Raw genomic sequence first — 19,176 nt, 5'->3', positions numbered from 1 at the left:
TATCTGCAACATTTTGGAGGAGTTAGTGTCAATTTGGACTCATCACTAGGTCCTTACCACATTCAGGGTCCATTTTGGTGAATTTCATGGTCATAGGATTTTTTAAATAGTAAATTTCATGGTTTCAGGTGTTTACCATTGCAGTTTTTATGGTGGTGTAATTGTGAGGGGTCCCTACCCAAAAGAGGGTTTTGTGTGTGTGTGTGTGTGGTGGTGGGGATGGTCACAAGGCTGTTGTAGGGAAGTTGTGGGATTGCTACCCTTACTTCTATGCTGCTGCTGGCAGGGGCTCCGTCTTGAGAGCTGGGTGGCCGGAGAACAGTGGCTGCTGGCCAGGCACCCAGTTCTAAAGCCAGAACCAGCAACACCACCAGCAGCAGGGCAGAAATCAGGGTGGCAGGGTATTGGGGAGGTGGGGGGGGGGAGTGTTCCTGGCAGCCTTCCACCCGGGTTGGGGACTGACAGCTGGGGCCACAGCCTCTCTGCCCTGGTCAGGGGCTGACAGCCACCTTCACTTGTACACTGCCTTCAGAGCTGGGTTCTGAACCAGCAGCCCCAGAGCTTCCTGCAGCCGGGAGAGGTTCCCAGAGGGGGGTCTGAGCCGACTTCAGAAGCGGCTCCTGCAGGGGAATATAAAGACCCATCCCTCCCCAGACTGGGCCGGGACATGCACCCGGCACATGGTAGGAGCCCCAAGCTGGGGTGCCCCCAGCTCTGCCTCTCCCCAACAATAGACAGATTGCATGGGGGAGATCAGATTTCACATTCCGTGAGGCGTTTTTCACAGTGGAGAATTTGGTAGGGCCCTGCTCATCACACTTCTTTCAAAGGTTCTTTACAGTCAACAAAAAACAAACAACAGGAATCCGCACCCAGAAAGGAAACGCCTAATGACTAGGCAAAGTTCAGCCAGCCCATTCTGAGCAGAAGGAAGTGAAGCTAAACTTCTCTCTGGTCTCTTTCCTGCACTAGAAGCCATGGCTGCTGCACATCCAGCAAAAACTCTCCAGGATGAAATCACCTGTACCCTCTGCCTGGAGTATTTTAAAGATCCGGTGTCTCTAGACTGTGATCACAGTTTCTGCCGAGCCTGCATCACCCAGTGCTGGGAGGGATTCGATATAGACGTCTCCTGCCCGGAATGCGGAAAGCTCTTTCCCCAGAGGAACCTCAGGCTGAACAGGCAGCTCAGGAATATTGTGGAAGCAGCCAGAGAACTCAGGTTGCAGACAGTGAAAGAACCAGAAACAAAGAGACTGTGTGAGAAACACAAGGAGCCTCTAAAACTGTTCTGCAAAGAGGATGAAATCCCCATCTGCCTGGTGTGTGACAGATCCAAGCAGCACAGAGATCACATCATCATTCCTGCAGAGGAAGCTGCCGAAGAATTCAAGGTAGGAAACGACCAACTGTTATTTTTATAGCCAGATAAGGCCTTGGGAAACTCACCTTCCCCAAGCGTGAGGAATTTCCTGAGCCCCAGACAGTGAGCCTGCACTGGAGAGGAACAAGAGAATTCAGGCCTAAGTAGGTTTCCCAGCAACTGGGAATCCTCCAAAGGCTTGTGCAGGTGGAGAAGTTTGGCCTTAAAGAAATATGCTAAGGCTAACATGCTGGAGTGTGGGGGGAGTGAGTAACCCGCACCCCACTCCTCCTGCTCCCCGTATGTGGAGTCCTGGGCAGTGACCCCCCTTCTCTGCCCTTCCCCACTTCCACCATCTCCCAAAGCTATTAACACCATGTCCGTGCTACTCCTGTCCTTGGGGCTGAGGGAGCAGAAGGATGTAGCTGGGGCTGCCCTCTTGGCCCACATCCCCTTCATCATTTTCCTGCAGAGCTTCTCACCCAGGCAGGAACCGCGGGAGCTGCGCTGAACCCTCCCTCATGAGACGTAGGAGGGGACTGGAGTGGAGCTCCCATCCTGCAGAGCCTAGCCAATCTGTCTGATGTAGGAAGCAGGGACTGGGTTGGAGGGGGCAGCAGAGCAATCATAGAATCATAGAATATCAGGGTTGGAAGGGACCTCAGGAGGTCATCTAGTCCAATCCCCTGCTCAAAGCAGGACCAATTCCCAGCTAAATCATCCCAGCCAGGGCTTTGTCAAACCGGGCCTTAAAAACCTCTAAGGAAGGAGATTCCACCACCTCCCTAGGTAACGCATTCCAGTGCTTCACCACCCTCCTAGTGAAATAGTGTTTCCTAATATCCAACCTAGACCTCCCCCACTGCAACTTGAGACCATTGCTCCTTGTTCTGTCATCTGCCACCACTGAGAACAGCCGAGCTCCATCCTCTTTGGAACCCCCCTTCAGGTTCAAATCCCCCCTCATTCTTCTCTTCTGGAGACTAAACAATCCCAGTTCCCTCAGCCTCTCCTCATAAGTCATGTGCTCCAGCCCCCTAATCATTTTTGTTGCTCTCCGCTGGACTCTTTCCAGTTTTTCCACACCCTTCTTGTAGTGTGGGGCCCAAAACTGGACACAGTATTCTAGATGAGGCCTCACCAATTCAGAATAGAGGGGAATGATCATGTCCCTCGATCTGCTGGCAATGCCCCTACTTATACAGCCCAAAATGCCGTTAGCCTTGTGCAGGGTCATTGCCTCCAGAGTGCTCCCTCCTGGCCTGGGGCTCTGCCTCAGTTTCCCTCTGAGGTTCCCAGAAAAAATCCACAGTGGCTTTTTGTGGCCAGTAACACCCCTGCTCTCTCAGTAGTGACTTGCAGGACTTCAGTCTGGAGTTCAGCCTTATCCCTCACGGAAGCACCAAGGCCTCCTCTGCCTTCTCCACAGGCCTCCTACCTCTGGCTCTCCATAGGCCTCTGTTTTGCCAGCCCCAGGCCTGATTGAATCACATGATCCCCCCCAGCCATCACTCCTCCATTTTCCCTACCTGCGGAGGAGAACTGGCTATATCACAGGTGGGGCGGAGACCCCTCCACCTTTATAGGGCCAGCCACCCTGTGACCCAGCATCATCCCTCTTCCACATCTCCTGAGCCCACAGGGAGAGAGTCCCAGTCCTGAAAATTTCAGTTTGGAAATTTTGGCCATAGATTTCAGTGCCCATAAAGTTTCCATGTTGACATTAATAACAATAATAATAATTTGTAATCAATAGAATGTACTGATTTCTTTTACAGTAGCATCTCTGAGCCCCAGTGAGGGATTAGGGTCCCATTGTGCGAGGCACCGTACAGACAAGTCAGGCAAAGAGAGCTCACAGTCAGAGTCTAAGATGATCTGCAGCAGGTGGATAAAGAAACAACTGGGGGTGGGAGTGGGGGACACCTAAAGAGAGTTGTGTTTGCATACACTGGCAATCGCGATACTTAGGTCATCATGGGTGGCCACCATTCCAGATTTCAAAGCTGTCCATTTTTTCTGGTGCAGACTTAGGTGCCCACACTTTTCTATAGGGAATGTTTAAGGTACTTGTGTAGCAGCAGGCACTAGGAGGAGTCTACAGCCAAGTCTCCCACAGTCAGCAGGTATAATAGGCTAGGGGAGGCTAAGCCTAAACCTCCCCTGGCGCAGCCACCACCAACCCGCTGCTGGACTCTTGGGCCATGGTGGCACCACTTGCGTTCCACTTCTTCCCATCCCTGCTCTGCCCCTTTCCCGAGGCCTCCTCCACTCCACGCCCCCTCTCTGGAGATCCCCACCGCTCGCTGCGTCCCTCCTCTCCTCCACCTCCTCTCTCGTGAGGCCCCCCGCCCACTAAGTTCCTTCTTTCCTCCATCCCCCACCCCCACGAACTCCCTCTGTGACAGATTTTTGTTACCAATTTGCTTGAGGCATCAGGTGATTAGGCTGAGGCCACATGATTGTTTGGGAGGAGATGACAGAACACACCAAGTGTCTAAGTTGTGAAGCTTTATTAATAAAATAATAAAATAACGGTGGTGAGCCATGGGTGCTCCCCATGTTACTTAGAGGAAGGAAGAAAACATTAGTGCCCTAACCCACTTTTATGCTCACACACTTACTACCTGAGGCTGGCCAGGCCTGGGTGTAATGTAAGAAGAAGAGGGGAAAGGGTGGATGGGAGTTCTGTCCTGTGTGCACAGGTCATCCAGGGTCCGCTGTGATCTCCGAATTGCTCCAGCTCTTAGGAGGGTTTTAAGTCCTGGGTTCCCTTGGGGGTGCTCCATTTTGCGACCTCTGTTCCTGGTGCTCTTTGTGCCAGTCCAAACCGGCTTTCTGTGGTCTTCCTCACTTTCCCAAAAGGACGCGAAGCTCTGCTCCCCCGCCCCTAATTGTTTCGCCTGTGTTTTTTATTTTTGCAGCCCTGGTTCAGTGTACTTTTTCTTTTTTTTATGGCTGGCTGTGGCTGGGTGAGAGATAAACTTCTCACTTAGCACTGTGACCTTGGACTGGGGCCAGCGTTTTATTGTCCAACCGAGCTTGCTAGCTGCAGTGTTCAGTTAATCCATTCTCTGCTCTCTTTTTCCTTCCTCCTTTGGCCTCTCGCAGCCTGCAAAGGAATCTTCCACTCTACACTCACACCTTTGACCTTCCCCAAAATGCTTACAATGCTTGCAACAGCGTTAGCAACATGCAGTGCTGATCTGCCTTCCCCAGAGGAACCCCTGAGGTTGTGACACCCCTCCCCCCCGACACACACCACTCGCCAGGTCCAAGTATGTGATGCCAGTTTCCTGTTGGTGTAAATCAATGGAGTAATAAGATCAAACAACTTCAAAGAGTCTGAAAATAAAACACTCCCAGTGTCTATTAATACGACTCCACTTCCTTAATATCTCTGATATCATAAACCTACTGGATTCTCCAGTCATCTCTGGAGTGTTTGTGTTGGAAAAGCCCGCCCCCTCCCCCCACTCCTAAAACTAAAAATAACACCACTCAAATCATTTTCTGTTTCTTCAGGAAAAGATTCAGGCCCATTTGAAGACTCTGAGGGAAGAGAGAGAAAAGCTGCTGGGATGTAAAGTGAGCGGAGAGAAGAGAAAACAGGAATATCTAGTAGGTGCACATCATTATTAACCTGCAGTTGTAAGGAGCCGGATGGAGGGACGTTCTGAATCAGAGCAATAAGGAGAGGCCGGGGCAATCTAGAGGCCAAATTATGTTTTATCTCAATCAATTGAGGGTAAAGCAGAAATCAGTTGGGGGAAAAGCAGAAATAAATTCGCAGGAATTACTACTTAGGCTTACACCATAAATGAGTGGTTATCAACCTTTTTGCATTTGCAAATTTCAAATGGAGTTGTGGACTCCTGTGAAAATCCATTGTGTGTATAGTTAATTTCTGTTCAGTCAGTTTTCAGTCTAAGTCTTTTGCGAACCTCTTAGACATTGTCTGGCTCTGCGGACCACAGGTTGAAAACCACTGCCATAAACTAATGTAAACCACGATTCTTATCTACTGCATATTAACTACTGTTACCTTAGTTAAACTCACTGCATAGGTAACAATTAACATGAATGAAATAACAGAATTTTGAATTAGAAAATCCAACCCATTAGAACAAACCCCCATTGTTACATGTTCACTCCTCATTTCACAGTTCTCTGCCTCTGTCAGCCCAGAGTTTGGAGGATGTTTAGTTTTGTCTTGATGAATCCTGTTGTGCGAGCTTTGTTCACTGTTCTGAGTTCCAGCTTAAATAAAGCCACGTATTCCTGGGTGTGACGTGTTGGGTTCTATCCCTCCGCTCCCTTCTGGCTTACAGTCTTTTTGTGCTCTGATTTATCCATTCTTGTCATTCACCTTGTATGCCTGAGGGTGCTGTCCAGAGATGTTGATTTTCTTATTTTCATTACAGCTCACATCCTCCTTATTTCTTAAGTCAGTTTCTCTTTAGTTACTCTTTTAGTAAACTTCAAAAACAGACTCTAGAGCGAGACTGCTGAACTCGAATTAATATGCAAATTAGATACAATTAACTTAGGTTGAAACAGAGACTGGGAATGGTTGGGTCATTACACTAATTGATTTCCCCCCCCCCCCATGTTAAGTTCTCCTCACACCTTCTATGGGTCATCTCGATTATCACTTCAAAGGTTTTTTTTCTTCTGCTGTTGATAGCTCATCTCAATTGATTGGCCTCTTACAGTCGGTATGCCTACTTCCACCTTTTCATGTTCTCTGTATGTATAAATATCTTCTGTCTGTGTGTTCCACTCTTATGCATCTGAAGAAGTGAGCTGTAGCCCACGAAAGCTTATGCTGAAATAAATTTGTTAGTCTCTAAGGTGCCACAAGTACTCCTGTTCTTTTTTCTCTAGTTACAGTTTATCTTTTATTCCAGGTTACTTCCTTCACATGTCACTCTTGTGAATGATTGCTTTGTGGCCTTTGGGAAGTGAACGTTTGTCTGCTGCTTCATGATCCTTAAATACTGTGTGGTGTGCGTGTGAGTGTGTACCTGTGCTCACATCCATACAGAGGGCCCGAAAAATCCTCTCCCTAGAAAAGGGCAACATGATCCTCTTTGGATTCTAAATTTTCATTTCTATTAATGATTTAATTTCCAGCTTTTATGGCTGTAATAAAATTTTTCCCAATGTGAACTGAATGTATCCAATGCGGAGCTCTCTGCCTGAGTCTGCAGCTTTTTATGTTATAGTTTCATTTGTTTTTTTTTTTCTCCCCACATGTCTCTGTTAATGTGGGTCTGAGTAAGGCTCAGCAAATACCAGAACTTTTTCACGGGCTGGCTATTAAAAAAAAATGGGTTGAATCAAAGATGTTTTGTTTCCATTTAGACCATTATAAAATCCTGGAAAAAAAAAAGAACAAGAAAATGTTTTGATTTTTCATGTATTTATTTTTGTAACAAAACAACTGGTGACATTGACAGGAATTCATAAAACATTTCAATGTCGATAAATCTGTATCTTCCCTGGAAAAAAATGTTAGTGCAGAAAATGTCCCCCAGCTCTAGTGCTGAGTCCTGCCTCCTACTGCTCTGGATCTGTGTCTCCGAGGCCATCGGCAACGTACTGTCCGAACCATGTCAAACATGGGAACATGGAAAGGTGTGAGAAAACCCTCTCTAGTAACCACAGGATATTGTTCAGTGTCACGTGATTTAGAATTTACGAAGAAATTCTCCCTCCTGCACACTCAGCACCAGGGCCGGATTAAGACCTTTAGAGGCCCTAAGCTCTGAAAAGGTTATGGTGCCCCCCCATATGTAATTCAACATAAAAACAATACTATACCATAAAATAAAATTTTATTTTTCGAAATGACACAAAACTTACATGTATGCTGAAATTAAAATAGCTTCTTTCTAGATTTTCTGATTGCAAAATTCTGGATAAATTAATTGAAGCTGACTCGACAAAGCATGTCCGCTTCCATACACAATAAGGAAAGTGAATCAAGTCTGTCCTGACACATTGTTGTTCTCTGAGGGTTTGTTATTCTTTTCAGCTGAGAAAAAGAGCATTCTGCGGAGCAGTTAGTAATCATCAATGTTAGAAAAATATGTAGTGCGATCTCTACATTTGGAAATACACATTGTATTCTGTCTTTCAGTATTATGTCATGAAAATCAATGTGACTGAATTTCATTTTTCCTGTTTCATTAAACTTTGCGCCATATAACAGTGGAACTGCCGTACTTCTCCACAGAGATTCATGTTCAAGTCAACAGGGTATGAGTCAACTAGCTTTTGGGAACCTTGTGAATATTGTTTGTCAGATAAGTTCATATTGTTTAGAAAAGAAAATCTCACCTCTCCTCTTCATATGAGCTTCAAGTGTATCAATTATAATTATGTAGTAATTAGATACGCGAAATTTGTCTCTAGGATTCAACGTTGTTTCTGTTGCACTGCTATCATTTGCTTGTTTTTTCCTGATTCGCTTGCGGGACTAGGCTTCTTTGTAGTTAGTATCAGGAAAGATATCTTTTGATATGTCTTCAAATCTTTCGAAATCGTTCCTCAAAGTGTGTAAGTGGCTGCTAATGATTGACAGAGGTCTGCACATGTTTTCAAATCCAATTCTTTTTCTTGAAGAGCTTGACTTGTGTGGTAAAAGTGTTGTAAAATTTAATTCCACTTGGTCAACATGAATACAAACTCTAGTTCTTGCATCTTGTTCGCAATGTTTTCTGCCTCTCGTATAGTTTCTCCCTTTTGTGATTGGTCTTCAGCTATACTTTCTAATGCATCCACAATCTTTGAGAAGGACTCCAGAATTGCACTTGTTGCCACTGCATGTGCCTCCCACTGAATATTAGAAAGAGATTTCAACACACGATCATTGCCCAAATATGTTTTAAGAACTGCCCATCGGTGTGTTGAGGCAGAGAAAAATGTATAAAGTAACTGGACTATTGAGAAAAACCTTACTGCCACCGGACAACAATCAACAGCACTGTGGCCAACAAGATTGAGAGAGTGTGCAGCACATGGTATGAATATGGCATATTTGTTCTGTTCTAAAAGCTTCTTCTGCGTTCCTCGATAACATCCTGACATGTTGGCAGTGTTGTCATAAGATTGACCTCTGCACTTTGAGAAATCTATTTTGCAAACTTGGCACAGATAATGCAGTACTTGATTTGCCATTTCTTCACCAGTGTGGCTTTTCAAATTGAGGAATGTTATAAATCGTTCAACTGGTTTTCCATCTGTGGGAGACACATATCTTAGTACAATACTCAATTGATCAATATGTGAAAGATCAGGTGTAGAGTCGACAGATAAACTGAAGTACCCAGCAGTACTTATTTCATCCACAATAGCTGAATGAACTTTGTCACTCATTAGACCAATGAGTTCATCACATATTGTCTTGGATAAGTATGATGGGTTACCTTTGCCAGCATTCCCATATTTTGAGATATGGCCTGCTAAAAATGGGTCAAACTGAGCCACAAGCTCCAACAATCCCAAGAAATTTCCATTCTGCAATGCTCCAAATGTATCATTTGATCCCCGGAAAGGCAGGCCATGTTCAGTTAATGTCTGAATAACAGCTATAACACGCTGCAAGACATGTTGCCAGTATTCGCGCTCCCCTTTAATTTGTTCTTCCAATTTTTGTGTCAATCCAAAGCCCTGTCTTCGATTTAAATATGTCAACATTGAATCCCTGAGTGGTGCTATTTTCATGTTGTTCAATTAAAACAGTATTCCGCCAGTCACTAAATTCATCTGCAGCAAACCGGCATGTTGAAGGTTTATATGCAAAAAGTTTGCAAACGAAACAGTACACAGACCCTGTTGATAGTGAATACAGTAGCCATTTTCGAGTATATTTCCCATCATTCACTTTCATGCCGAAAAATATTTTTTGTGGACAATATCTTGTTTGTTTGCCATTGGTAAAAGTCCAAGTGATTTCTCAAATGGCCCAGTGTGGTGTTGACAGTCATTTGGTCCAGAATCTATCCAGTAAGCTACATCATCAGTACTGAAATCAACCCACATACCAGGATCTTTTCTATTATTTACAGCATGAGCAGGTTCAGTCTCTGACACATCCACATGTTCTGGAATGGTGTTAGTTTCACCAATAGAAGAAGGGTCAGTCTCTGAAACACCTACAGGTTTTGGAACGATGTCTGTGCTACTGAGAGAAGATGTTGCTTCTGATGGATTCACTTTGAAAAATTATGTCAGCTTTGGAAGGTTTTGGAAAATTTCACTAATTTTTTGTTTCTTTTCTTCCGCCAGTTTACGTTTCTGTGCTCCACTCAGTTGGTTATGTTCCATCCTGCCCCTTATCTCAGTTATGTGAACTTAAAAAAAACAACAACAAATTACACAATGTACACTATTTTTATGTACATATAATATATATATATATATGAAACAAAAAAATGAATCAAGTACATATAACTCAGAAGACTATATCAATAATAAAACATAAATTTATTGCAATACATGACAGGATCTGATTTCCTCGCATTATTTTGATCTACGTTAGTAGGAAGCTCCCCTGGTTTAGGTGGGGATAAGTAATGAAAAGAGAACAGAAAAACGGGGGAAGAGCGTGTAGTGGAGTGTAAGGAAATCTAAGAAAGTTCTGATTTTCCCCATGATGACTACTTCAATGCTTTTTTTGAAAGATCAAACATCAAATTTTTTCAAAAAAAAAAATCTCATTTTTTTTGGTGCCCCCTGCTTTGCTGGTGCCCTAAGCACATGCTTAGTCTGTCTATTGGGTAATCCAGCCCTGCTCAGCACTCTGTGAAGGGACCCCAGGTTTCAGCCATATTCTGACCAGCCCTTTTCCTATTTTTGTTTACAGAGAAAGACACAAACCGAGAGGCAGAAGATTGTGTCTGAATTTCAGCAACTGCGGCACTTCCTGGAGGAACAAGAGCGGCTCCTGCTGACTCAGCTGGAAAAGCTGGACAAGGAGATTGAGAAAATACAGAATGAAAATGCCACTAAACTCTCCGAGCAGATTTCCCATCTCAGTGAGCTGATCAGTGAGCTGGAGGGGAAGTGTCAGAAGCCAGCGAGTGAATTCCTGCAGGTGAGACTGAGTGAGAAACATCCCATATCCCCACACAGGGACAGGACAGCTCCTAAATTATAAGCACTGGGTTCCAGCAGTCAGAGATCTCAGTGTAACTCAGCATGTGCATTCCTGATATGTGAATGACTATTGTACATTGCAGAGTGACAGACACATTGATATTAGAGATGGAAAAGCCCCATAAGCTCAGCGAACACGTGGCCCTGGAGCCAGGGCAGAGCCTCTTTTCCCAATACTTGCAAAATCCCTTCTTGGGAATGTTAAGTGTGTGTCAGGTGGGACTGAAATACTCTCTCTCTCTCTCTCTCTCTCTCTCTCTCTCTCTCTCTTCTAGGATGTCAGAAGCACCCTGAGCAGGTACGTGTCTCTCTCTCACTCCCCCTCACACTTCACAATGCTGGGAAAGAGTTTGGAGATGATATTAGCACCGCATCTCACAGGGGCTCTACAGCAAAATGTGTGGGGAAGGTCACATGTTGGATACAAATCTGTCTAATAAACTTAATCCTGAGGTTTTCACCCTTCTACAGAAGACTCTGGAATTTCCCATACAGTGGGGAAGACTGACGTCAAGTATTGTCCAGAGATGTCACATCCCTGGGGGCTGACTTCCTCAGGATTGTGGGGATGGAATATGGGCCTGTCACTGCTGGGTCCCTGGTTAAACTCTAATTCCCAGCCCATTAGAGCAGCATCTCACTAGCAAGAACTTATAATGAGTCACTAAATGAAATATAACCATGTGACATTGTTTCTGTCCAGGTGTGAGAAAGGAAAGTTCCAGCAGCCACTGGAGATTTCTCCTAAACAGGATAAGAGACTCAGTGATTTCTCCCAGAAAACTGTTGCTCTAATGGAGACTCTGAGGAAGTTCAAAGGTACCTAGAAGGGATCTAGAATGGGAAATTGGGATGAGCCTCCGAGACTGTTGGAGGAGAATGACTCTGGCCAATTGGTTCATAATTAGATTATGCTTCTCTTTAATTGTTGGATGAGAATGCCACACACTTGGAGTCCAAGTCACTCAGGTTCATTAACCGAAACCTTTGTTTGTACCAAAAGGATGCCTTCAATTACTATGAAAGTAAGAAATGACAGACATACCGAAAGACGTACTGGCCAGTTGCCTTCTCCTGGGACATAGGTGCGTCGCGGTGGATTTCTCCTATGAAGCGGTCATTACCCTTACAATGACAGACATATATACACATCCAGCTAATATATTTTTTAGTTCTTTTCCAATCCTCTATGAGTGTTATGACTATTAAGTATCTTATATAGCTCATAGGATACACATGCATGAACTTTTTAATTTTCAGGGCTTTTGCTATCCCAGCCAGTTCCATGTTATTATTCTCTTTTCTGATTGGTTTATTACCACCGATTATGCACAGGTCACTTTGACCTTTGTATGGGGATTTTTGGACTTTGCTAACTGGTCCTTGGCACTACATTTTGGGTGTCTGTTGTCTTTAAGCACATTGTGTGGTCAAAACATCTCTTTGTCCCACATAGCAACTTATGAACACATCACTTAATAACAAGGTCTTTTAAGGCAGCATTTCCCTTATGTCAAGCAAATGGATAACCAGGCCAAAGCCAAGCCGGTCAGTATAAACGCATAATCTCAGTCTGTCCAAACTTATGCATGACCCTTGTACGAATTCTCAATTCTGAACATAACAACTAGTGGAAAGTAGACATATGTAGCAGGGGCCTAGACATCAAGATGTCTCCCATTAATTCACGACTTACCAAAGGTCACAATATTAAGGCCCCAATTTAGCAAAATGGTTTAATTTGGAGCACCTGAGTTTCTCTCGCCCAACTAGAGAGCTGCAGGGCAGGTGCTCCAGAGCTGTGCAGCCTCCACATCTGCAGGTGGAGTCAGTGGGAGCTGCAGGTGCCCAACCCCTCTGAGAACCAGGCACCAGGTGCCTAAAGGTCAGGACTGTAAATTAAAGTCCACTTGTTAAAGCTGGACCCAGCCCATCACTGGGCTCTGGTCCCGTAGGGCAGCTAGTCTGGTCCAAACGGGCTGCAAGGAAGGAGAAAGCCCCTCCCACATGGTGAGGGATTCCTCCAGCACAGGAGCCCCTTGTGCCTCCTCCCCAGCAGCTGCAGGCACAAGGCGTGTTCCCGAGAGGGCTGGGAATGGGGTGGGGGGGGGGGTGAGGGCGGGTGGAAGAGGGAGGGGGTGGACGAGGGACAGAGGGACGTGGGCAGTGTAAAGCTGGGCCTCTGACACTCTGCACACTGGGCAAGACACACGGGGCCCATTGTCATCGGGATGTAACTCTGGCTGGCTTCAGAGCTTCCTCAGCCTGTGCCAAGGTCTGCACCGGCCCCTGCAGCCACTGAACAGCGGAGTCACAAATTGGCTCCAGGACCTCGGGGCTGAGGACAACTGAGCCAATATGGGTCAAAGAAGGCTTATTTTCCTTCAATTTGGGGCAGTTATATTTCAGGTGCTCTGTAGAATTACAGTGGAAGCACCTTCTAGGGTCTCCTGTTTTTAAGGGCGGTTTGGGATGGGTATGGGAGGAAGGGCTCTGGGGGTGGGTGCCCCACCTCCCGTCCACCCTCCCTCTTCCCAGGGGTAAAGCGGGGACCTTGCTTCGCACCAAATTTACACCCCTCTGCCTGTGATTTATTCAGAATAGGTGTTTGGGATTGTTCAAATTCATCCACAAAAGTAGCAAGTTCTTTGACAGTTTTTACCCTCTTATCCCATAAACACTGTTCTACATCATCACGACACATATTCAGGAACTGTTCCTGAGCAACGAGATTACACATTTCTTCAAAGCCTGAAATACCTTTCCCCCTTACCCACTTAGCCAGTTAATCTCAGATTTGGTTTACATATGCCACATTACTCATTCCAGCCCCTCTCTTGAGGCTTCTAAATTTTACTCTGCAGGTTTCAGGAGTAATCGTAAACTGTTTTAAAACTATTTTCTTGAATTTACCATAATTGGAAGTGTCACCCACTGGCATCTTATTGAATATATCCAGAGCTCTCCCAGACAGCTTTGCAACCAAAGTGCTCATCAGGAATCTCATGCAGCACACCCAGCCTCTCAAAGGTGATGAAAAATTCAGCAATGACCCAGTTGCACTGTAGACAGGACACAATCGCTCCCATTTGTGGATTTTGGAAGAGGTGGGGCCCCCTGGTGTGGGGTTCTGGTTCTGCCTCTCAATTAAGGCCAGTTTATGCTGTCTCACTTTTTCCTTCTCCTCCATGGGTTGCTTCTGGACCTCCATTTCTTTGTCTCTCAGCTTTTTGCCTGGTGCTTCTGCCTCCATCTGCAGAAACTGTAATTCCATACGTCTTTTGTGCTCTTTTTCGTTTTCTGCTGCCTGCAATCTGCAGAGCTCCAATTTTGCAACTGTTGCACTATCACTCATTTTCCTGCTTTTCTGCCCCTACTTCCCTTGCCTGAAATAAGCAATCAGAAAATAACAAACTGGTCTTTCCTCCAGCCAACACACTTAAAACTCACTTAAAATCACCACCAGTGTCCCAGAGCAAAAAGCTGTGCACATGACCCTGCGCCACTGTGACGGGTTGCCCCCCACTCTGAGGTGCCACCTGAAGTACTGGGGTCCCACTGAGCCTGCTCATTCCACCAGCCTGGGCTCCCTCACCCTATCCTGCTGTGCCAGGCCCTCAAGCCTCCTCCAGTACACACACAGGTAGGGAATTGCCCAGTGCTCAAATGCACACCCCTTCTAGGGTGGAAACCCACAATTGTATTGTCTTTTGCTCCACAGAAAACTGTGCAGCGTAAGCGCATGAAATTTGCTCCCTCCCTAAGTGTGGAGGAAAACAGCGAGAAGTCCGGTGGCACCTTAAAGACTAACAGATTTATTTGGGCATAAGCTTTTGTGGGTAAAAACCCCACTTCTTCAGATGCATGAAGTGAAAATTGCAGATACAGGCATAAATATATATTGGCACATGAAGAGAAGGGAGTTACCTCACAAGTGGAGAACTAGTGCTGAAGGCCAATTCAGTCAGGGTGGATGTAGTCCACTCCCAATAATTGGTGAGGAAGTGTCAATACCAAGAGAGGGAAAATTGCTTTTGTAGTGAGCCAGCCACTCCCAGTCCCTATTCAAGCCCAAATTAATGGTGTTAGGTTTGCAAATGAATTGTAGCTCTGCAGTTTCTCTTTGAAGTCTGTTTTTGAAGTTTTTTGTTGTTGAAGGATGGCTACTTTTAAATCTGTTATTGAATGTCCAGGGGGATTGAAGTGTTCTCCAATTTTTGCAACCAATTATGAATTCCACAAACTGGGTTTAAGAATAAACAAAACAAGTTTATTAACTACAAAAGGTAGATTTTAAGTTATTATAAGGGTTAGCAAACAGATCAAAGCAGATTACCTTATTAAATAAACAAAAACCGCAAACTGAGCTTAACACACTAGATAGGTAGGATATAAATGAGCAAATCCTCACCCTGAGTGATAAACAGGCTGGCAGATTCTTAAGGTACAAGTTGCCTTGGCTTTCCCAGGTTTTCATACACAGGCTAGTTCCTTCTATTCTTGGACCATCACTTACAACAGTTCAGTCCTTACCCCCTCAGATGTGTCCAGGTGTGTTGTTGCAGGGAGAGTGAGATACCCTCATGATGTCATTGTCCCCCTTTTATATCTTCTCCCCACTTGCTGGAAAGTTCTTTTGCTGTCACCTGGGTCAAACAGTTCACATTGTGTAGTGCTATCTCTGAGAGGTTTCTATTGTACACAGTTCCTGGGGTAATCCTTGTGCTTGTGTGCATTCCCTCAATAAGCCATTAACATTGGTTGGCCTTTTTACTGTTGTACCTGAAAGGCTGCTGGTGGGTGTTTTCAACCTCACAACATGTTTCCATAACACATACATAACCAAACTTTATAACTGCACACACGACGATAGCACATACAATCCAAGGAGATATTAATGTCTAGCACATCACGTCTTTTAGAATGATACCTCATAAGACATACTTTGTATAAAATATATCCTAATTACATGACAGTTGTGAATATTGGGGTGTCAGGGTGTCACACACAGGAGTGAATCTGGCGCATTGAATCAACCTTTCCCCACCTCAATTTCCACATTTATAAAATGATTTTATTATTATTCCTGTTTCTGCCTATGGAGGACGAGGGCCCCATCGTGCTGCTCTCTGTAGAAACACTGAGTAAACAGACCCACCAGCTTACAAATACAGCCAGGATTTCACAAACTCTCAACATCCCGTTAGTGTCAAAGGGACCAAACTGGGTAACGTTACTTTCATGTCAAAGTCTTTGTATGATCTGGGTCTAGGTTATGACAAAAGGCAGTAAGTGAATGAGACAAACTAACTGGATGGAGTCTGAAGGATGGGAGGGGATGAGGAGGAGAAAAGAAAATCTCACTTACAGATTGTGTGTCCTGGGATGGATGTGAGGCTGTAAAGATATTGGGTCCATTGCTAAGAGATGCCCAAATATGAGAGGATATCTGAGTGTGTCTCTGGGCCTCTCTGTCTGTTTCTCTCTCATAATTAAAACACAGTTTTAGGAGTTCAGAATAGGAATGCTTTTATAAATATGAAATCTCACCTCTCTTATCCTTTCGCCCTCCAGACACTCTGCCGTTTGCACTGGAGACAAGAAGAGGGGAATCCCTAGGAACATTCAGACAGGGTGAGTTTGCAGGTGGAGATTGTCTTTAAATTGTGAGAAAATTCCAGTGAAAACATCTTCATGAGAGTGTAGCTAAAATTACCAACCACAGCAGCCATGACACACAGCCCTACAAATAAACCCACTGAACAGTGAGAGGATCCCAAGCTGAAGTCACACAAACACTCCTGACAGTTTCCTTAGTGCTCAGTTCATGCCCACACTGATGAACTCTCCCCGAGCAGCATCCAAACAGAGCTCTCTGTCCTGAGGGCTGACACATCCCTCTGCTTCACCCTGGTGCAGGGGGTCTCCCCATCACTCTTCTCCAATATCCTGCCTTTACTTTGGGCTGGGCTGGGCTCTCCTATTGGAGCTGCTCACTGCTTCCTGGATGGGGGAGATGCTCTCCCTCTGATGTTGGCAGCTCCTCCCTTCTCTCTGGACTGTGGCTGGGGCTACCCCACCCAATGCCACCTCCTACTTTCTAGTCTTAAGCAGCTCTTCCCAATGCTGCACCTTCCTCTCTGTTCCCTGGCCTGGAAGTGGAGGCTGAATTGGGGAGGGAGGTTGCTTCAGGGGTTAAAAGCTGTTACCTGTCTCCTGTGCTCCCACCTCACTAAAAGATTTTGACACCTTCCTTGCTGTGTCTCTAATGCTGGGAATGGAGCTGGGAGCTGAAGCCTCTGCATTAAAGGAGAAACTAATGAAGTGGGTCCCATTAAACAGACTGAGGAACTGCAGTAACATCTCTGCTCGGTCTCAGGTGCCCAGGACAGAGGCAGCTCCCTGAGATCCAGGAGTGTCCCAGTCAGGACAGGGTTGCTGTGGAGTGTGAGAAATGGTCCCAGTCTCCCCAGGGCTGAGCTCTGCCCCTCACGTTCTGATTCTCTCTCTCCCCAGCAAATGTGACTCTGGATCCAGACACGGCTCATCCAGAACTTGTCCTGTCTGAGGACTGGAAAAGTGTGAGACGGGAAACACAGGGCAGGATCTGCCCAAAAACCTTGAGAGATTTGACACTGAGCCCTGTGTGCTGGGCTGGGAGGGATTCACCTCGGGGAGACACTGCTGGGAGGTGGAGGTGGTTGCTGGGCGATGCTGGGCTGTGGGGGTGGCCAGAGAGTCTGTGAGGAGAAAGGGACAGATCAGTCGTAGCCCTGAGGGGGGGATCTGGGCTGTGGGGCAGTGGGGGAGTCACTTCCAAGCACTCACTTCCCCTGTGACCCCCCTGCCCCTGAGCCGGGCCCCCAGCAGGATCTGGGTTTGTCTGGACTGTGACCGGGGGCAGGTAACATTTATCAATGCTGATGATGGGGCCCCGATCTTCACTTTCCTGCTGGGGTCTGTTCCCGGGGAGAGAATCCAACCCTGGCTCCAAGTGCTGGGACCAGGATCTGGGCTCAGATTGTGTGCCTGAGACAGGGTGGGGGCATCGAAATAAACCTAGGTATCCTGAAATCAGCCCCGCAAACTTCAGAAACCATATTCTCTATGACCCTGGAGGACTCCTGTCTTCCTGCAGACTTTCTACTGCACAGTCTCTATGACTCTGTGTGCTCAGTGGGGGTGGGGTGGGGACGGTCTCTGGGGACTGTCAAACCATAGAGAGCAGGAAGTGATTGAAATGGAGAAGCCAATCTCACTACTCCAGGGATTGTGCAGCCTGTTAGTCACTGTCCTCTATGGTCCAGGAGGACTCTGTCCGACCCAGGATCCCCAATGTCATTGAGACAATGGAGAGGGGGAGGGGAGAAACAGCCATGAAAATATGGGCTTTTCTAGCCACAGTCATCGTAATCTCTAAGATGCTGGAGGACTCCCATCTACCCAGCCTCTGGCCCAGTCTCAGTGTCACCAGGAAGCTCCTCCCCCTGCTCTCCCTGTAGCACCAGCGATGGGAGGGGGTGGTGGGAAGAACCCCTGGAGCTGCAGGAGAAGCAGAGGGGCCCTGAGGGGCAGAGGTGGGGGCTGCAGGGTCAGAACTGAAGGAGGGGCTGGGGGCAGAAGTGATGTGGGGTTTGGGGGTAGAATTAACAGCTGGGCTGGGGACAGGCAGAGGTGAGGGCTGGGCAGGGGGGTAGTACTCACACCTGAGCTGGGGACAGGCAGATTTTGGGGTGCCAGGGACACAGAATTAATTAATTCTAATTTGAGGCCTTGGGGGAAGCTCGAGGCTCAGCACCAGCCAGGAGCCTTGGAGAGGGAGACCCAGGCCCTGGAGAATATGACCTACAGGCCACCAGGGAAGAGATGCTCCGGGAGGAAAGGAGTTGTGGAGTGGGGAGATGTCAGCTGGATGAAGAAGAGGTGGCTGTGGGGAGGGGAGTCAGGTACAGGGCAGGTTTAACCAGAAGGGAGAGAAGAAATGAAATGGGAGAAGGTGAAAATAAAGTAAAACAAGAGTAAGGAGAGAAGACTGGGAAAATGGGGAGTGGGGGGGATGGGACGGACTGAAATGAGAAGCATGAAAGCAAAACAATCCTGAGAAGGAAAAACCTCAGCGGGCATGGACAGGGGAGGTGATAAATTCAGTAGAGAGAACTGGGCACCTGAGTTGAAATGATCAGTGACATGGATTAGAGAAGAGTTAGGGAGACTCAGAGAAATAAAGAGATGGGAAATGAGTGCTAAATAAAACGCTGTGTAAAACTGGATGAAATGAAAAAAAAAAGTGAAAAAGAAAGAACATGAGAGGGAGATGGAGATCTATAAAATGTTTCTGAAAGTGAAACTATAACATTAATTCCACCCCATAGTTAATTCCACCCCATCTACTTAGGTACCTGTCAGGGCAAAACACTTCACATTTGTGGATGTTTTTACCATGCGTTCTGGTTATGAAAGTTCCCTCTCCGCTCCTTTTAAGCCTGATATTTACTTAAAGTAAATGAAATATATAAAAAGCAACAGAGGGTCCTGTGGCACCTTTAAGACTAACAGAAGTATTGGGAGCATAAGCTTTTGTGGGTAAGAACCTCACTTCTTCAGATGCAAGACTGAGTGAGGTTCTTACCCACAAAAGCTTATGCTCC

The 19,176-nt window shown here is 46.1% G+C and overlaps 1 protein-coding gene across 1 annotated transcript; it reads left to right on the top strand.

Annotated features, from left to right (window-relative positions):
* Positions 1–903: 903 nt before the first annotated feature.
* On the top strand, positions 904–19,093 carry LOC135975009 (zinc finger protein RFP-like). Its single transcript, XM_065565015.1, is given in 8 exon segments — positions 904–1,394; positions 4,889–4,984; positions 10,236–10,466; positions 10,804–10,826; positions 11,232–11,347; positions 16,103–16,162; positions 17,045–17,119; positions 17,122–19,093. Coding segments are annotated over 8 exon segments (1,458 nt in total). The 5' UTR covers positions 904–977; the 3' UTR covers positions 17,562–19,093.
* The last annotated feature ends 83 nt before the right edge of the window (positions 19,094–19,176 follow it).

The sequence above is a fragment of the Chrysemys picta genome, chromosome 12 (genome assembly GCF_011386835.1).
Source record: "Chrysemys picta bellii isolate R12L10 chromosome 12, ASM1138683v2, whole genome shotgun sequence".
Taxonomy (NCBI): domain Eukaryota; kingdom Metazoa; phylum Chordata; order Testudines; family Emydidae; genus Chrysemys; species Chrysemys picta.
The sequence above is the reverse complement of the archived record's forward strand: the minus strand, read 5'-3'. Positions and strand labels throughout refer to the sequence as shown.